This window comes from Mustela putorius, unplaced genomic scaffold (assembly GCF_011764305.1).
Source record: "Mustela putorius furo isolate JIRA1106 unplaced genomic scaffold, ASM1176430v1.1 tig00003863_pilon_pilon_pilon, whole genome shotgun sequence".
NCBI classification, from domain to species: domain Eukaryota; kingdom Metazoa; phylum Chordata; class Mammalia; order Carnivora; family Mustelidae; genus Mustela; species Mustela putorius.
In genome coordinates this window covers 15987262-16005524 of record NW_025422015.1, presented here as the reverse complement: position 1 = coordinate 16005524, position 18263 = coordinate 15987262, and the positions used below count along the sequence as shown (strand labels likewise).

The 18263-nt window shown below is 39.2% G+C and overlaps 2 protein-coding genes across 2 annotated transcripts; both read left to right on the top strand.

Annotated features, from left to right (window-relative positions):
- Positions 1–1101: 1101 nt before the first annotated feature.
- Positions 1102–6202, top strand: SMIM28 (small integral membrane protein 28). The gene is made up of 2 exons (XM_045066414.1): positions 1102–1347; positions 5268–6202. Exons 1-2 carry the CDS (start codon positions 1237–1239, stop codon positions 5655–5657), a joined length of 501 nt encoding a protein of 166 aa, XP_044922349.1. The 5' UTR covers positions 1102–1236; the 3' UTR covers positions 5658–6202.
- A 2637-nt stretch (positions 6203–8839) lies between these two features.
- On the top strand, positions 8840–9298 carry LOC101693409 (60S ribosomal protein L31). Its single transcript, XM_045066312.1, has one exon. The coding sequence runs from the start codon at positions 8875–8877 to the stop codon at positions 9250–9252; it is 378 nt and encodes a 125-aa protein (XP_044922247.1). The 5' UTR covers positions 8840–8874; the 3' UTR covers positions 9253–9298.
- The last annotated feature ends 8965 nt before the right edge of the window (positions 9299–18263 follow it).

The following is an 18263-nucleotide window of genomic DNA, read 5'->3' as shown; positions in this document are numbered from 1 at the left end:
AAGAAACTTTTTTCAGAAGTATATTACATTTGAAGTAAATTTTGGAATAACTGACATCCAAAATATGTTAATGTACCCAAGACTTGCTTGATGTGCTGTAGTAAAAAATAAATAAGTAAATAAATAAATAAATAAATAAATAAATAAATGTGTATCTTTCCTCAAAAAAAAGGGGGGGGGGAAGAAAAGGTATTGAAAACAATGGCATTTCCTCAGAAATTCGGTATCAAGTGAAGTGAGTTCACTACCCCATCCCTGAAACCTATCCATGGGATACCATGGCCAATGAGGAAGAATTCTAATTTAGGAAAAAAATCCTAGTTACTCTTTCAGCATCAAGACAGCTGCTTGGATGGAAATGATGCTTAGATCAGGATGTGGGTAGTTGCAATATTGAGTTGTCATGAATTGAATAAATATTTGAAACTGAAGTTTCTTCCACTAAAAGAAAGAGAATCCAACCACCATGTCTTAAATGTTCAAGTCTTCACAAATATGTTGAATTAGACATCCCAAATTTACCTCAGTGAATATTCAAATTGAAAGATCCTTATTTTCAGATTATAAATAATTTTATAAAGTTCCCAAGATTACCAATAAGTATTGGTGGTTTGATTTTTTTTTTTTAACAAAACCAGCAAATATTTCTTCCAAACAATCTGAGCTATTGTCTGTCTGGCTGCTGTACAACTTTATCATTAGCAACTTTCATCTAAATAATTCACTAAAATATTACAAAGGACTCTTGCTTCTCTACCAAATATCCCTTCCCTCTCTATCATAGAACCCAGAAATAATTAAAGGAAATTCAGCTTGGATAGTTTTTCTTGCTGAGCTGTTATCTCTGGAGAGGGATGTGGTGAGGGAAGGGAGAGGGTCTTATTTATATCTCAATATAAACAGCTTTTACTCACTGAGACCGTCCACTGCACTGTAATAACACTAATGCAGAGAATGTCTCTGTCTGAAATCTATTCTGTGTCTGATATCTGATGCCAATCCTCACAGTGATAAAGGCCACAAAAACAAATGCAGAGGCACTGAATTTAAATACAGCTGGCCCCAAGAGGTCTTTCTGGTTGGTTTCTTTTCCCGGTTGCCACTCATCAGAGAACGAGTTTACCAACAGCCATCAGCCGAGCACATCCAAGCTGGATCCAGGCCAAGAGCAAGCAGTATTGCTGGAATCTGGGCAGTGAGGTGGAAGGGTGGTCGGTGCATCAGTCGGATGGAAACATGCGGGGACTGATGGCCAGCAGCTGGAGGAAGTTTGGCCACGCTGGTAGGGGGACGTATGAGTGGTTAACGAGTGAACCAAGCCCACCTCTTCTGGAAACTCAGCTGCAGGTCTGTATCTATGACTTCAGCCTTTTCTTCTCCAAAGTGTCTTTGTCAGTTTTAAAACCAACTATGCCTAGATTTTTAGGATCTTAAAACTTAGTAGCAACATTTTACTTTATGAACAGAAATATTCATTCACTGACTGGCATGGTCTAAGAAAGTAATTGGAAAGTTGTATTCTTTGACCAAGGATGGATTCAAGTCAAACTTGCAACAAATATGTTCCAAGAACTCCAGATAGATCAAGTTTATCAAAGTACACCTGAAGGGAGGAGTCAACAAATCTTTATGCCTTGGTTTTAGGACTTTGTTCTTTGCACAGTGAAGCAATGTCTACATACACAATAACAAAGAGACTCCCTGTGGCTTTAGAATGATGGTGTTTCCAGGAGTTAGGAGAAGCCAAGGATCTTACCTCGGGCAGGATAGCAGAGGGTTAAGGAGGTTTTTGTCTCTAAGAAACGCAGCAGCTGCTCTGCTTTGTCTGGGAAATCACCAAAGAAGCCTCAATTTGAGGCAGCAGAAAGGAAAAATATTTGTAGAAACCTAAGAACTCAGTTTCATGATCAGGAGGGAAAGGAGAGATACTGCTGTTACACAAAGAGAGGAAAATTAACCTAATTTCTTGTTGTCTGGAAAATCAGCTGATGAGGTTGGTATTTACATTCTCCCAAACTACCTTTTACAGAAAGATATTTTTATATATTTATATATTATTTATATTTAACATTTATAATTGCCTATATTTAACTATGATTTTATATCCTTCAACAGTCATGCTCTTCACTGAGTATTTTGAAAAATATTCCCTGAACAAGAATGCTGTCAATATATGCATCAAAAATATTAAAAGTTAAGAAATAAATAACATTTGACTAGAAAAGTAAACATGTTTTCCGCATTAAAAAAAAATCCAAAACAACTTAAACCAATATAACAAGAATTAGTAAAAGAGAAGATTAAGGAGACCATCATCATAAATTTGTCCTGTTGCTCTGTGCTTCTCTTAACTAGAAGAGGATACAAGAGATAACACAAGAGGAGTTATCTCAAAAAATTGTCTGAATTTGCCATCTTAGATAAGTCTTTTAGTTCCACTTGATATTTGGATAAACTTAACTCAACCAATGGAAATACTGATTAAAGGAGGGGACTGTGGCAACTAATTTCAAAAAAAAAAAAATGCAACTAATACTGATAATACCATAAGTGGCATAGCCATAAATGACAGGGTCTATTATACAAAATCTTTTAAAAAAGAACATTAAGTCTCTTTAAGTCTCTTTATACTCTATGCATCTTCAACATACAGAGTATTTAAAATCTGATACCCACAACTGTTTAGAAACTATTATCGTCCACATAATTGATGGAGAATGAAGAAAACTAAGTCATGCATAATGATCCATGTTTATCAAGGTTGAATAGTGTTTAATAGCTTTAATATTTTTAGCAATTCACCTGGAGAAAAAGCCTTAACATAGTTAAATTGCTTTGGAGTCCATCTTGACTTTTTATTAATGGTAGTAAATTATTTATGAGTTCATCTATGCTTATAGCTTTTGTAATCCAAGTCCTATTATATCACAACAGGTTTCAACTTAATAGTTTTGATAGATTATGTATAAGAAAACAGAAAGAACCCATAACTTAGAAACAAAACAACAATCACACACATAAAATCTATTGTTACTAAAATATTTTTTCTGAAAAAATATATTAAAATGTAAACATAGTAATGCTAGTTTTATTTTCACTGCATTTTCTAACCTTGGCAATAAATTTCTAGACTTCTTCTAGTTATTTTTAGTATTTTATTTTCTAGTAAATTTAACCATGTGAGTTCCTGAGGTAAAAATACATATCTGTTATTCACCAAGTGTTTTACACACATTGATTCATTAAATCATCATCCCAACCATTCAAAAAAGATATTATTTCCATTTCATAGAGAAGGAAATCCAGGCCCATAGGGGATTAATAAATGGTTCGTCGTCATGCAAATATTAGAAAGTCCTACCAGAATTCAAAGCCAGCAAACCCCAAAAATGATACTTGGTTTCCAAAAACAAAAACAAAACAAAACACACTTTAAATTTTTACGCACTTTAAGCTAAAATATCTGAACTCATACCTTACCAAGGACAAAATATCTGGCAATATAAATACTAAATTAACTATCTGATTTTGAATCAACATAACATATAATTCTTCAGTAAGAAAAGGAGACAATGCCAACACCACTAGATAAGCCAGTCTCTTAAGAGGTCATGGCCACTGTCAAATAAATAAATAAATAAAATCTTTTAAAAAAGAGTTCAGCAAAAGAGTACAGCAAAAGTTGTCCTTACCCCCCAAAAATCAAGGAGAGATCCCTGACTCTCATAGTTTTATTATTATATTTTATATTAAATAAGTAGATAAAAAGCTTAGTATTTTGGTTGTTTGAAACACAATGTAAGGCTTCAAGGGTTTTTTTCTTCTGTTGTAGTGCATCCAAACACGTTTGTTGCTGTATGCTTCACATAAGAGAGAAGTTTTTAATACCTCACTATTGGCAGCTTTATTTAAAGTAACATCTCTGTAGTTGGGGACAGTATTTTTGGTGCTTCTCTGCCTTGCTGCTGAAGCATCATTTCATGGCGATTACATTCTTTACTCTGTCAGGAACCATCATTACCTTGTGAGCTAATATTGTAAAATCAATACCTCCCAGGTTGGGAAAGAATTTATCTGCAATTTTTTGTTAACTATTGAACTTTCACGAATTTTTTTTTTAATTTTTTAAGATTGTATTCATTTATTTGACAGAGAGAGACACAGTGAGAGAGGGAACACAAGCAGGGAGAATGGGAGAGGGAGAAGCAGGGAGCCGGATAGGGGGCTTGGTTCCAGGACCCTGGGATCATGACCTGAGCGAAAGGCAGACACTTAATGACTTAGCCACCTAGGTGTCTCTGGACTTTCGGGGATATTTAATTTCATGTTTGCATTGAAGTCTGACTGAGATGCGAAGTCAGATGATGAATATCATAAAAAGCACCAAATATGCTTACACTGTTGAGATTATACTCTAACAATTATACTCTAATTGCAGGAATTTGGCTGCAATTCATCACTACACAGACACTTAGAGAAATTTTAGGCTGCAATAGAATACAATTCTTTTTTTTTTTTTAAGATTTTTATTTCGTTTATTTGACTGACAGATCACAAGAAGGCAGAAAGGCAGGCAGAGAGGAAGGGAAGCAGGCTCCCTGCTGAGCAGAGAGCCCGATATGGGGCTCCATCCCAGGACCCTGGGATCATGAACTGAGCAGAAGGCAGAGGCTTTAACCCACTGAGCCACCCAGGTGCCCCTACAATTCTTTTTCTATAAAGGGTTCACAAGTTTCCATATTGACTCTACCAATATTGCAAAAACAAATGGAAGGAATATTAAAATTTCATTCATCATAAACATCAGCGATCAATTCATATTTCAAATATTAATATGGCATATGAACACCTAATGTCAGAATTCATTCCAGAATAATTAAATAATTTAATTTAATAATTTAAGTTCCATAGGATACTTTTTGTGGCAATACCACATTATTGGTCTAATTCTAAATAAAATAAGTCCATAGAGTAAGAGCTCCTGTTCAAAGAATGCATAGTGAGCTGACAACTAAAACCCACTCTCCTGGTTCACTTTCAGGGAGCTATGGTAGGATGTCGTCAATATGTATTTTGACATCTCGATGCATCCTTTATCTCATCCATTTACTTTACTTCCCATGGGCTCAAGCCCACTGGCACAAAGAAAGAGCATGGTGGTTTTCATAGCGGGTAAGGAAGATAGGAATAAAAGATCAAAGAGAGGAGCTTCAGGAACGCCGAAGTCTTTCCTCCTCTCCTAACCCAGCCTCGTTCCCGAATTCCAGGGCACCCAGAAGATAAGCTCCACCAAAGACGACGTGGAACCCTTCCTGTGCATCCTTCTTCCAGCGACCATCCTGCTCTTCTTGGCCTTTCTGCTGCTTTTCCTGTACCGTCACTGCAAGACCCCCCGACCCCAAGGGCAGGTTTTCAGCACCGACCCCCCAGCGCACCCCACAGCAGAGGAGGCCACCGACTTCCTGCCGGGCTTCCCCGGGAGAGGCGAGCAGGACTTCCCGTACTCCCCGGTGCCCCGGGAGGCGGCCCTCCTCTCCACGGGCCTGCCTCCCTCCTACGAGGAGGCCACCAGGAATCGCCCGGGGACGGAGGTCCTGGAGGAGGCCGAGGCGGGCACCCCCTGTAAAGAGCCCTCCCCCAGCGGGAGAAGCGGATAGAAAGGGCAGCTGGGAACAGTCTAGAGCACAGCTCGTAGTCCCTCCGGGAGCCAGCCGGGCCAGGCGAGCGGCGGGGAGGCCTCTGGACCGAAGAGACTCCTGGACGAATGGGTGCTTCGAGCTGGTATCATTCTGGTTAACCATTCTCAAGTTCCTTAGGTTGTCGTGAGGAGGGCTAGGCTTCTCTAAAATACTTAACACCCTTGAGGAAAAAAATAGGAAAATTCTATGTGAGTTGAGAAACCCTTAGAATTACTGGTAAGCCTGTGGACGAGCTCTGAAGGAAAACAGAAACGCTGCTAAGCCAAAGGAAACGGGTTTTGCCACCAAATACAATGGTTCTTCCTACGCATGTTCTTCAGGGTTTTATGGCTTCACTTTTATGTGAGGGCTTCAAGATGGCTGGAGAATTCTAGAAGTAAAATATCTCTAGAGCTGCAGTGGTCAGCTGTGTGGTTAAAAAATGGTGAAGTGGGGCTCAATATTAAGAATGAAGGTACAGAGAGACATGTGCAGACTAAACAAATAAAGCTCTCCAAAATTATCTCCTTCTTGATGTAGCCCTTGTTGATTTGTGTTCTAATTTGCCTCCTAAAATGGGAAAGGGACCCAGCTTTTAGATGGGACAGTCTCCCACTAGAGCATCACAGCTTGTCCCTCAGTGCTATGGCAGGATATTATCTTAGGGGACACCATGAGCAACTGTGTGGCCTACACCAAGCAGCAGTAACAGAGTAGATACTGGCTTAACACTGGAAAGCAAAGGTCATATTTTTGGATCACACAGTAAGGAGAAACCTAGACTCGCTCTAACAGGGACCTCATGAATCATATGGCCCAAACTTCTGTTTTACAGGTATCAACACTAGAATGAGGAGAAGTTAAGTAACTTGTCTGAGACTAAATACCTCATCAAGAGCTGGGATCAGAAGCCTCTCCCCTCTGGGCTAGAGCACCTTCCACTGCACCAGACGTTCTTCTAACAAAACTGCAAATGTGGAATTTCAGACCAAGCTCCTGGTTGGGCATCAAGTTGCTCAGGAGGAGGAGCCCAGCTTAGTTTGGAAGGGATACAAATCTCCGTCCATGATTTTCAAATGGAAAGATAGAGGTGGGACTTTTACCACATGGAATGCAGATCAGAAATCCCTTGGAGGTATTAGAGGAAGCAGGAGAATGATGTGGATGATTCTAGAACTTGTATTTGATACTCTAATCTTGTTGGTAAAACTCTTCGTTTGTTGTTCTTTTCGTAAGACAAAAACCAGGCGACACTTCGATGGCTAAAAATGAACAAATTTTTTTTTACTTTTTACATAAGCAGTTTTATGCTAGATATATAATGAGATATGGTTTTAGGAAGATAACAAAGTAAGCCCAAATAGGATACATTTATTTCTAAATAGAATCTGAGAGAAATAATAGTATCTTTAAGAACTAATGTAAAATATAAGCTATTAGAATGAAGATCAATAAAATTTCTCTCAGAAAAATTATACTGAAAAATTCCCTGGTGGCCATTAAAGGAAGTAAGTAAAACAAATGGAAATGAAAAGCTCAGCAAAGAGCCTTCTTCAAATTTTTATTTTTTTAAATCCTAAGGATCTTGTTCTGGGTGAAACTATGTTTATTCTTTCCAACTCCTTTGCTAACCTCCATTCCTCCTCCTTTGCTAACAGAACCCTGATTTGGTTTGGGATCCTGAGGCCACTTGTGTAAGACAGACCAGATCCCTCCCAACGCCAGGGGAGGCATCATGAGAGTTAATCACAGTGATCTCAATTCCTCTACCAGGAACTGATCAGATCTTTGGGACCTAAGGGGAGATAAATGCAGGAGAGAGTTTTTCTAGAAAAGGTTGCCTCATTAAAAAAACAAAAAATACACACACACACGAGGAAATACTGTGCATCTTTGCTGGATGTTAATATGTCTCATGTAACACCTGGGGCTACTACAACCATCTTGCAACCATGAGGCAATTAGTTCCAGATTTAGTCTGGGATGCCTGGGTGGTTCAATAAGTTAACCACCTGACTTCAGCTCAGGTCATGATCCCAGGGTCCTGGGATGGAGCCCCACGTGGGGTTCTCTGCTCAGCAGGGAGCCTGCTTCTCACTCTGCCACTTCCCACCCCCACTTGCATGCTAACATACATACATACATGAATAAATTTTTAAAAATAAATAAAATAATTAGTCAATGATAGGACTCCTTTAAAATATATCAGTGATCTGAGGAAGAAAGATTTTTCTCCTCTGGAACCAAACTGAAGCAGCAGATAAACTCCTAACCAGAGGTTGCCAAAGTACAGCCCACGAGCCAAATCCTGCTTGTAACCTGTTACTACACGTCTTGGAGACAAGAATGGTTTTTACATTTGTAAATAGTTGGAAAAAAAAAAAATCAAAGGGAGAAGGATTTTTTTTGATGCATGAAGTTGTATGAATTCAAATTCTGGTGTCCAGAAATGAAGTTATTGGAACATAAGTTAGTGCTCACTTGCCTATGGTTGCTACTTCAGACTTAAGTGGTTGCAACAGAGGTTGTAAGGACCTTCAAAGCCTGAAATACTTACTATCTGTATAGCCTGAAATATCTTACTATCCTTTAAAGAAAAGGTTTGCTGACCCTGGCTATAGCGCAGTGGATTTTACCCCCAGTTGCATGATAGAATTACTTGAACTTACCAATACCAGGACCCACCTAGGCCAATTTAACTGAAATAAAGCAAGTGATTCTAATAGAAGATCGAGGCTGAAAGCAATTCATTGACTAGGCCACAAAACACAGCTGAATTCACTATGGATAGATGGAAGGTTCCAGACTGAGAGGAAACTAGAGCTGTAAATCAAGCTTTGAACCATCATTTATAACCCAACATTTTCTGTACATGCCCGAGGCCACCAGGCTAATATCCAGCTGTAGGCAATTCAATTCCCAAAGCAGATTTGCAAGCAGAATATTAATAACAACAGAGTAAACTACATCCTTGCTTACATGTTAACACAACTGGCAAACACAGTGGGATTTGTTGCTAGTGCTCCCAGACAGAGTAGGACTGAAGAAAATCCACAAATCAAAGAACTAGATTTTTAGCAACTGAGAAGTATTTTGGGAAGAAATTGTATAGCCAGAAAAGGTTAAGAATGGGAGGCAGTGCTTTCCCTCTCCCACAATACCTCGCGCTCTTCCTTTCGATCCCGGGCCCGGCAGCATGGCTCCCGCGAAGAAGGGTGGCGAGAAGAAGAAGGGCCGTTCTGCCATCAACGAGGTAGTGACCAGAGAATACACCATCAACATTCACAAGCGCATCCATGGAGTGGGTTTCAAGAAGCGTGCCCCTCGGGCACTCAAAGAGATCCGGAAATTTGCCATGAAGGAGATGGGAACTCCAGATGTGCGCATTGACACAAGGCTCAACAAAGCTGTCTGGGCCAAAGGAATAAGGAACGTTCCGTACCGCATCCGTGTGCGGTTGTCCAGAAAACGTAACGAGGATGAAGATTCTCCAAACAAGCTCTACACACTGGTCACCTATGTACCTGTCACCACTTTCAAAAATCTACAGACAGTTAATGTGGATGAAAACTAATCGCTGATTGTCAAATAAAGGTATAAAACAGCAAAAAAAAAAAAAAAAAAAAAAAAAAAAAGAATGGGAGGCAGTATAATAGAAACAGTGACATTTCACTAGATCCTACACTAGACCAGAAAATATCAGCATGACATCATTTTATAAAAAGGAAAAGAATCTAATGTCTGGTCAGCCATGAAAGGAGCTTGGAACCATCACTCCTTCCCAACAAGAAGAAGCTGAACTGAAAATCAACACTTCTTGACTCCATCAGAGAACGGAGGTCACAGGACAAACCACTGTCCCAAAGTGAGAGAAACAGAAGCACAACTTACCAGAGTAGAAATCCAGGAGCAAAAGCCTCCTCAGGAACCAGTGCCGGCATAGGGAGGCCAGAATTGGAATCAACAAACTTCTGGAGGCTCAGACGGGAGCAAATCAGAGAGTTACAAAGTCCAGAGGGGCCCCACATTCTGTGAGTTTGCCTCAGGAGGCTTACTGGGTTCTCACAATAAAGATCTGAGGAAAAGCCTCTCATGCTTTCTGGTAGAGCAAGAAAAGAAAGGAACCATTTTGAAATGGCCAGAGCACTCTCTCTGTTCTAAACAAGTCATGCCCTCAGATGAAACTGTTTTACAGGCCCTAATCAGCTGGGTTTTATCAAAGCCTAATTAACCTGGGGATTAATTAACCCTACGTGGCTCTAGCCTTACAGTGGAGAAGGAAAATACCCAATTCCAGCTTCTCTGGCCATCTTCTTCTACTTAAGGGAGTGAAAGAAAAAACAGAGAAGCCCTTGTGAGGTTCACAGCCCAGAGGAGCAGCCGCCCTCAAAGGCTGAGACCTAATCATAGGACTATAGACCCTGCCCCCCCTCCACCAAACCACTACTACATTAGGAAAGACCACTTTACTGCAGTTCCTCTTACCCAGTACATTAAGTCCACTGTTCAACAAAAACTATAAGGCATACTAAAAGGCAAAAAACAAGAACAAAAGCAAACCCCCCCACAAAAAAAAATTTTTTTTTTTGAAGAGACAGAGCAAGCTTTGGGACCAGACTCAGATATGCAAGATTTATCAGAACAGAAATGTAAGATAACTATCATTAATACGCAAAGGGCTCTAAGGGGTAAGGTAGACAACATGCAGGAACAGATAGGTAATATCAATGGAGAGATGGAAATTCTAAGAAAGAACCAAAAGGAAATGCTAGAGAACAAGAACACTGAAACAGAAAAGAAGAATGCCTTTTGTGGGCTTCTTTGTAGACTGGACACAGTTGAGGAAATAATCTTGGAGCTTAAGGATATGTTAATAGAAACTTCTAAAATAGAAAGGCAAAGAGGAAAAAAAAAATACAGAGCAGAATATCCAAGAACTGTGAGACAAATACAAGAGGTGTTACATGCACATAGTGGGAATACCAGAAAGAGAAGAATAGCAGAAAGGCCCAGAAGAAATATTTTAAGCAATAATAACTGCACATGTCCACAAATTAATGTCAAACAATAGATACAGGAAGCTCAGAGAGCACCAAGCAGGAATAATGCCAAAGAAGGAAAAAAAAAAAAACCAAAAATACTACAGCTGGGTGTCCTATATTCAAACTGCAGAAAATCAAAGACTTAAAAAAAAAAAAATCTTGGGATGCCTGAGTGGGTTAGTTGGTTAAATATCCAACTCTTGATCTCAGCTCAAGTCTTGATCTCAGGGTCATGAGTTCAAGCCCCACATCTGGCTCCACGCTGGGCATGGAGCCTACTTAAAAAGTAGATAAAATAAATTTTAAAAATAAATTTTAAAAAATCTTGAAAGAGGCTAGAGGAAGAAAACACCTTGCCTGTAGAAGAGCAAAGATTAAGAATTACCCTGGCTTCTCTTCAGAAACCACATAATCTAGTGGAATGGAGTGCAATTTCCAATGGTTGAGAGAGAGAAAAAAAACCAGTCTGAATTCGGTATTGTATTCTGCAAAGTTATTCTTTGAAGTGAAGGATAAATAAAGACTTTCTCAGACAAACAGAACTGGGAAATTTTCTTATTCTTCATTGATCAAACAGGTAAAAATTTGTTCAAAATAATAATAGCAATAATGTATTTGATGATTATAGCTTACATATAAATGAAATAAATAACAGAAATAATACAAGAAACAGGAGGGAGGAATTAAGACTATTTTGTTATTATAAGGTACCCATGCCACTGGTGAAGCAGTAGAGTATTATTTGAAAGTTGACTTAGATTAGTTGTAAATGTATATTGCAAACTCTAGGGCAACTAAGAGAAGTTTAAAAAAAAAGTATAATCAATATACTAAGAAATGAGAGAAAATGGGAATCCTCTAAAATGTTCAGTTAGAAGGACAAAAGGCAAAAGAAAACCAAAAAAGAAGCAAAGAACAAGGGGAAGGAATAGAAAACAGTAATAAATATGGTAGATATAATCAATATTATATATCGATAATACTTTAAAGTTCAACGGTCTACATACACCAATTGAAAGACAGATACCGGGGTACCTAGATGGCTCAGTTGGCTAAGTGTCTGCTTTCAGCTCAGGTCATGGTCCAGGGTCCTGGAATGGAGTCCCACATCAGGCTCCCTGCCCAGAGGAGGGTCTGCTTCTCCCTCTCCCTCTGCCTGCTGCTCCCTCTGCTTATGCCTTCTCTATCTTTCTCTCTCTCTCTCTCAAATGAATAAATAAATCTTTAAAAAAAAGAAATAAAGATATTGTCATAGTAGATTAAAAACAAGACTCAACTATCTTGTCTACAAGAAACCCACAATAAATACAAAGACACATGTACAAGAAAAATAAAGGGATGGAGAAAGAAATGCCATGCAAATACTAATCCAAAAAATAGCTGCACTGTGTTAATTTCAGACAGAGCAGATTTCAGAGCAGGGAAAGTTACCAGAGATAAAGAGTAGCATGATGTAATGATAAAGGGGTCAGTTCTCCAAAAAGACATCATCATTTTTTAAAAGATTTATTTTTTATTTATTTGACAGACAGAGATCACAAGTAGGCAGAGAGGCCAGAAGGGAAGCAGGCTCCCTGCTGAGCAGAGAGCCTGATGTGGGGCTCGATCCCAGGACCCTGGGATCACGACCTGAGCTGAAGGCAGAGGCTTTAACCCACTGAGCCACCCACGCGCCCACATCATCAGTTTTTAAAGCATATACCCCTAACTACAGAGTGTAAAATACTTGAAGCAAAAACTGATAGAATTGCAAGGAAAACTGATAGATAGAAATCAACGATGAATCCATGACTACAGTTAGAGATACCCCTCCGTCAGAAACAGATCTAACAGGCGGAAAATCAGTAAGAACATAGTTGTGTTGAAAAATTACCACGAATCAACTGGATATAAAGGACTTCTATACATGACTTCATCCAACAACAGCAGAATACACATTCTTCTCAAGCTCACATGGAACATTCACCAAGATTGACCACCTACATTCTTGGTCACAAGACACGGTGTAACAAATTTTTAAAAATTGATATCATACAATGTATGCTGTCAGACCACACTGGGATTAAACTAAAAAATCAGTAGCAGGAAAATTCTGAATTACTTAGAGCTTACACAGCCCACTTGTAAATAATACATGGGACAGAAAAGAAAACTCAAGAGAAAATAAAAATATTTTAAACTAAATTTAAAGGAAAATACAACTCACCAAAATTTTCAGATGCAGCAAAATCAGTGCTTAGAGGGAAATCTACATTATTTAATGTATATATTAGAAAAGAAGAAAGATCACAAATCATTATTTAAGCTTCCACCTTACAAAACTAGAAGGAAAAGCAAATTAAATCCAAAGTAAGCAAGAAGACAGCAAGTAATAAAAATTAAAGAAGAAATCAATGAATATTAAAATGAAGACAAGAAATCAGCAGAGAAAATCAAGGAAACCAAAAGCTGGCTTTTTTTTTTTAAAGGTTTTATTTATTTGACAGAGATCACAAGTAGGCAGAGAGGCAGGCAGAGAGGAAAGGAAGCTCCCTGCTGAGCAGAGAGCCTGACACAGGAGACTATGACCGGAGCCGAAGGCAGAGGCTTTAACCCACTGAGCCACCCAGGCACCCCCAAAAGCTGGCTTTTTTAAGATAAATGAAAAAATTTAAAAAAAAAGAGAGAGGATACAAATTATTGATATCAGAAATAAAAAAGGAAACATCAGATTCCATGGATGTTAAAAGGGCAAAAAAAGAAATACTATAAACAACTCCATGCCCATTTGATAACCTAGAAGAAATGAACCAATTCCTTAAAGTATATAATCTGCAAAAACTCATGCAAGAAGAAACAATTTGCATAAGGCTCTATATATTAAAGAAATTGAAGCAATAACAACCTTCCAAAATATCACCAGGGGACTGGGAATGTCACCTAAATCAATATTCTTCAAGGAATGAGCCACAAAATGGTGCTAGCTCACAAACTATTTGTCACCAATCTGAGATAAAATAACTAGAGAAATTTATAGTAAGTGTTTAAAAATGTCATAGGAATTCAACATTTTTACAAAATCCATGTACATCTTCAGTAGACTCATCTCACTGAGCATGGTATCGACCAACTAAATTCTTGTTAAACTCATGGGTTAAGGTCCACATAGTGAGCTGCCTATAGTCTTGTGCAGTAGAATCACATATCGGTTCCTGATGAACTAGAAAGTATTTCTTAAAGGGAGAAGGCTCTTCATCACAGACAGCTTGAGAAGCACTGGTCTAGAAGATGAGATGTCCCGGGCATTAATGCTAAACTTCTCCTCCATCTATCTGGAGCCAAGTCAATCTGCCACTGACCTCTCCCATGCTTGGAACTCATTCTGAACATGCAGACCTGAACAAAGTCAAGTGTGGAACTGCCTGGAGGGACCATTCTGCAGGACCCATGAGCAGGCTAAGAGCTGTTTGGTTCACAGGTGTATGTTAGGTTGGGGCTGTGTGGCTCCTCCTCTCAGAATTGGGGGCACTGAAACACTGAACACCTCTGTTCTAAAAAAGTCATTAGGGAATCGAGTCCCATTCCTACCAATTCTTCCATTTCTTCTAAATCAAGAAATAAGGTAATAATATATGGCAACACCAAAAGCCCCATAGATAAGAGCTTTTTGAGAGTGAGAGCTATCTAGCTGCAGCAGAGCTCATGGTCTCTTTTTATTTCAAAGCATGAACCTTTTAAAATCAGTATGAAGATCCTGCTCCTTTGTTTTTATAACTACTCCCCACAGTCTCAGAAGTGATATCAGGCCTCATATTGATTAGGATCAATATTTTAACTTTTCAAGACATTCTCAGTTTTAGACTTTAGCCTTCTATTCCTCAACCCTACATTTAATAAAGGTCTCTTCATTTTCTGTGGGCCATTAGAAAGGAGCTTCACAGATGCTCCTGAAAACACTGAGTTACTATCAATGTGTCTGAGAAATTCTGACTGGCATTCATTCAACTTCTTCAAGCAAGTATGTGTCAGGCCCTGAGTAAAGTGCTTCGTGTAAGAGGGGCTTCAACGGGTTGTCTTGATATCTCAATAATGGATGAGTATTATAATTCTCACCAAAACTAAAGGAGAAGCCAGGCAAACTCAAAGGTTACACTTCCTGTTAGACTACCAAGTTTCTACCCATTTTACATTTGCCATATTTGAGATAGTGGCAACTCTAAAAAGACCAAATATTTAATTATATTATGGATGTAAGAGTGGCCCCAGAGTAAACAATGCCTGACTAATAGGATAGACCAGATAGACCAAGATAGACCAGAACCTCAGGTTGTGCATTACTAAAACCCACCAACATCTACTATAGCACTTTACATAGAAGGTAATTTTTCAGTTATCATCCTGAAAACCATGCCACCCCAAATTTAGTGGCACAAAAAAATAACCATTTAATTATGCTCCCAGATTCTGTGGGTACTGCAAGGACAGCTTATGTCCACCCTGCGACCTCTGGGGCCTCAGTTTGGAAGAATCAAGGATGTCTGGTAGTGACTCAGTGGTGGTGGGCTGGCGCTGTCTGAATACAAGGTCACTCACATGGGTAGGGTCGATGCGTACTGTCAGCCCAGACACAGGGCTCTCCACGAGCTAGAGCTGCTTGGGCTTCCCTTCAGCATAGTTGTTGGATTTTAAGATTAATTGTCTCAAAGAAAATCAAGTGGAAGTCCTTAATGGTCTAGCCTCAGAAGTCACACAGGGCGACTTTTCCTGGAGTCACAAAACTTCCCTGTTTCAAGGAGAGGAAGCATAGACCTCCATCTCTCGTTTGGGGGGTGGTGCGGTGGGGTGGGGGGGGAGGATGTATCAAAGCCACATTATAAGGACAACATGTTGGCCAACATATGGCCCATGTCTTTGGAAAAGAAAAACTGCTCTAAGGATGGACTAATCAATGAATGACTAAACGGTATCAGTAATGAACATTAGCAATTCTCTCCAATAGTTAGTTGAGTTCTTTGAAAATACAGTGTGATTGAACTTTTCCACCCTCTTGAGGTTAACCAAGGCCTATGATTTGCTTTGGTCAATGAAATATGGATGGAAGTGACTTGTGTAACTTTCTGCAGGAAGTATTTATCATTGATTCTCCTCATTCACAGATTCTGTACGTGCAAGTTCACTGACTTGTTGGTCTGTATTCAGAACTCCAATGCTCACATCACCTTTTCGGTCACTGGTGGACATCTGCCTGTGGATAGCTGTGAGAAATTCTAGCCACGCGAGGCACACATTCCCAGCTCAGGTTAAATAAGGTGGAGCTCTCTGCCTTCTAGTCTCAGCTGTCATACAGTAAACAAGCCTTTTTTGCAGTCTATTTAGTCTGTGGTTTTTTGCATTTTTGTGATTCTTGTTGATTTTTTTGCTTAAAATGGCCTCCGAACATAGCACTCAAGTGGAGGAGATACAAGTGTTATATAAGCTTCATTAAAGTACGAGCTACGTGTTGTTGGTGAAGATCTCAATGTTCATGAACCAAAAATATCTGTTAACTAAGGTCTCTTTATACAATAACGCATATAAAACAAGGTTACTTAGTGAGTAGTTGGCAAAGATGTAACCGGAGGTTCACAGGAACCTACATCTGTATTTCCTCTGGAATCAATAGTTCGGGATTCATTAATTCAATTGTTCGTGATGCTTGATTTTTTTTTTTTTAAGATTTATTTATTTATTTGTCAGAGAGAGAGAGTGCAAGCAGGGGGAACATCAGGTGGAGGGAGCAGTAGGACGCCGCACTGCAAGGAGCACGATGAGGGACTCTGTCCTAGGGCCCTGGGATCATAACCTTAGCTGAAGGCAGCTTAGCTGACTGAGCCACCCAGGTGTCACTCATGGTGACTTTATAGAACAAAGCTGCTTCAAGTCATGAGAACTGACTTCGGCCACTGCTGCAGGGCTGTGTGGGGCTTCCTCCCCTGCTGGGGTGAAGTGGAGAAACCTGTTCTCACCCCCACTCTCTCCCCCAATGGCACCACCACATGTGTTGTAAAGCTTCAACAGAGTATCTTTTTCATAATGTCATACAAACAGTGACTAAATATGTGCTAATAGAACAATTTTGCCATAATTAATCAACAAGAAAACTAGCTAGATCATTTTGACATATGGGTATAAAACTTGAGCCTTCTGAATCTCATTAAATTCATGCTAACTGAAATCCTATTATTCTGAAATAAATCCTTTTCTTTCCTTCCTTCTGTTCTTCTACGTGGCTAATTATCACCTTATAAATATAGATAACTGAGTCACCTGCTGTTATCTTCATTAATTGGGCATTCCACACCCTATTAAATGAATGTCTCCAAATTCAGCCTCAGGTTTTCTACAACTGCAGATGAAAAGAACAACAGGAATCTTAAACAATGTAAATTATTTCTTTTTCTCTTAAAACATTCTGAGAAGTAGGGGCGCCTGGTTAAGCCTCGGCCTGGCCTTCGGCTCAGGTCATGATCTCAGGGTCCTGGGATCCAGCCCCGAATTGCATCTGGCTCTCTGCTTAGCAGGGAGCCCACTTCCCCGCTCTTCCAGCCTGCCTCTCTGCCTGCTTGTGATCTCTCTCTCTGTGTCAAATAAATAAAAATCTTAAAAAAAAAAAAAAAGCAACTTTCTGAGAAGAAAATTATATTCCCAACTTTGCCAAGTCACTTAAGCAGAGGATCACATGTGATAGCAGTTAAAATAACCAGACTGTTTAAAAAAAAATCAGTCAAAATTCATTATTTTGCCTTCACTAAAGAATTCAAACTTAGATCAGCATTATGATAAAATTGATGTAAACACTAGCAAGTATCATGCGTCCACTTGTTAGGACAGGGAAGGGGAAAGGAGAAAGAGGACATCAATTGTTTTAAAAACAGTAGGACCACACAATGGGATGGTCGTCAGCAATAAAAAAGAATGAAGTGCTGATACATGCAACAACACAGATGACTTCTGAAGACATTACACTCCGAGAAAGATGTCGGTCACAAAAGAACACATGTTATTTTCCACTTAAATGAAATGTCCAGAATGGGCAGATCCATAGAGATAGAAATAAATTAGTGATTGCCAGGGGCTAGGAGGTTTTGGAGATTGGGAGTGACTGCTCAATTGTATGGGGGTTTCTTTTTGGAGTGATGGAATGTTCTGGAATTAGATAGTGATGTGGTTGTATACCATACTGAAAATACTGAAATCCACTGAACTGTATACTTTAAAGTAGTGAATCTTACATTATGTAAATTGTAGCTCAAAAAAACCCCTTATTTTTACATCAGGCATGCACAATAAGATGGCTATAATCGAAAAGCAAAGTGATAACAAGCATTAGTGAGGGTATGAAGAAACAGAATGTTCACAGCCTGCTGATGAAAATCTAAAAGGATACACCTACTTTAGAAAACAGTCTGGCTGTTCCTCATAAAGTTAAATGCCGTGTTACCATTTGACCCAGCAAATCCCACTCCTCGGAATTTACTCAAGAGAAATGAAAACATGTGATACAGAAACCTGGGCAAAAATGTTT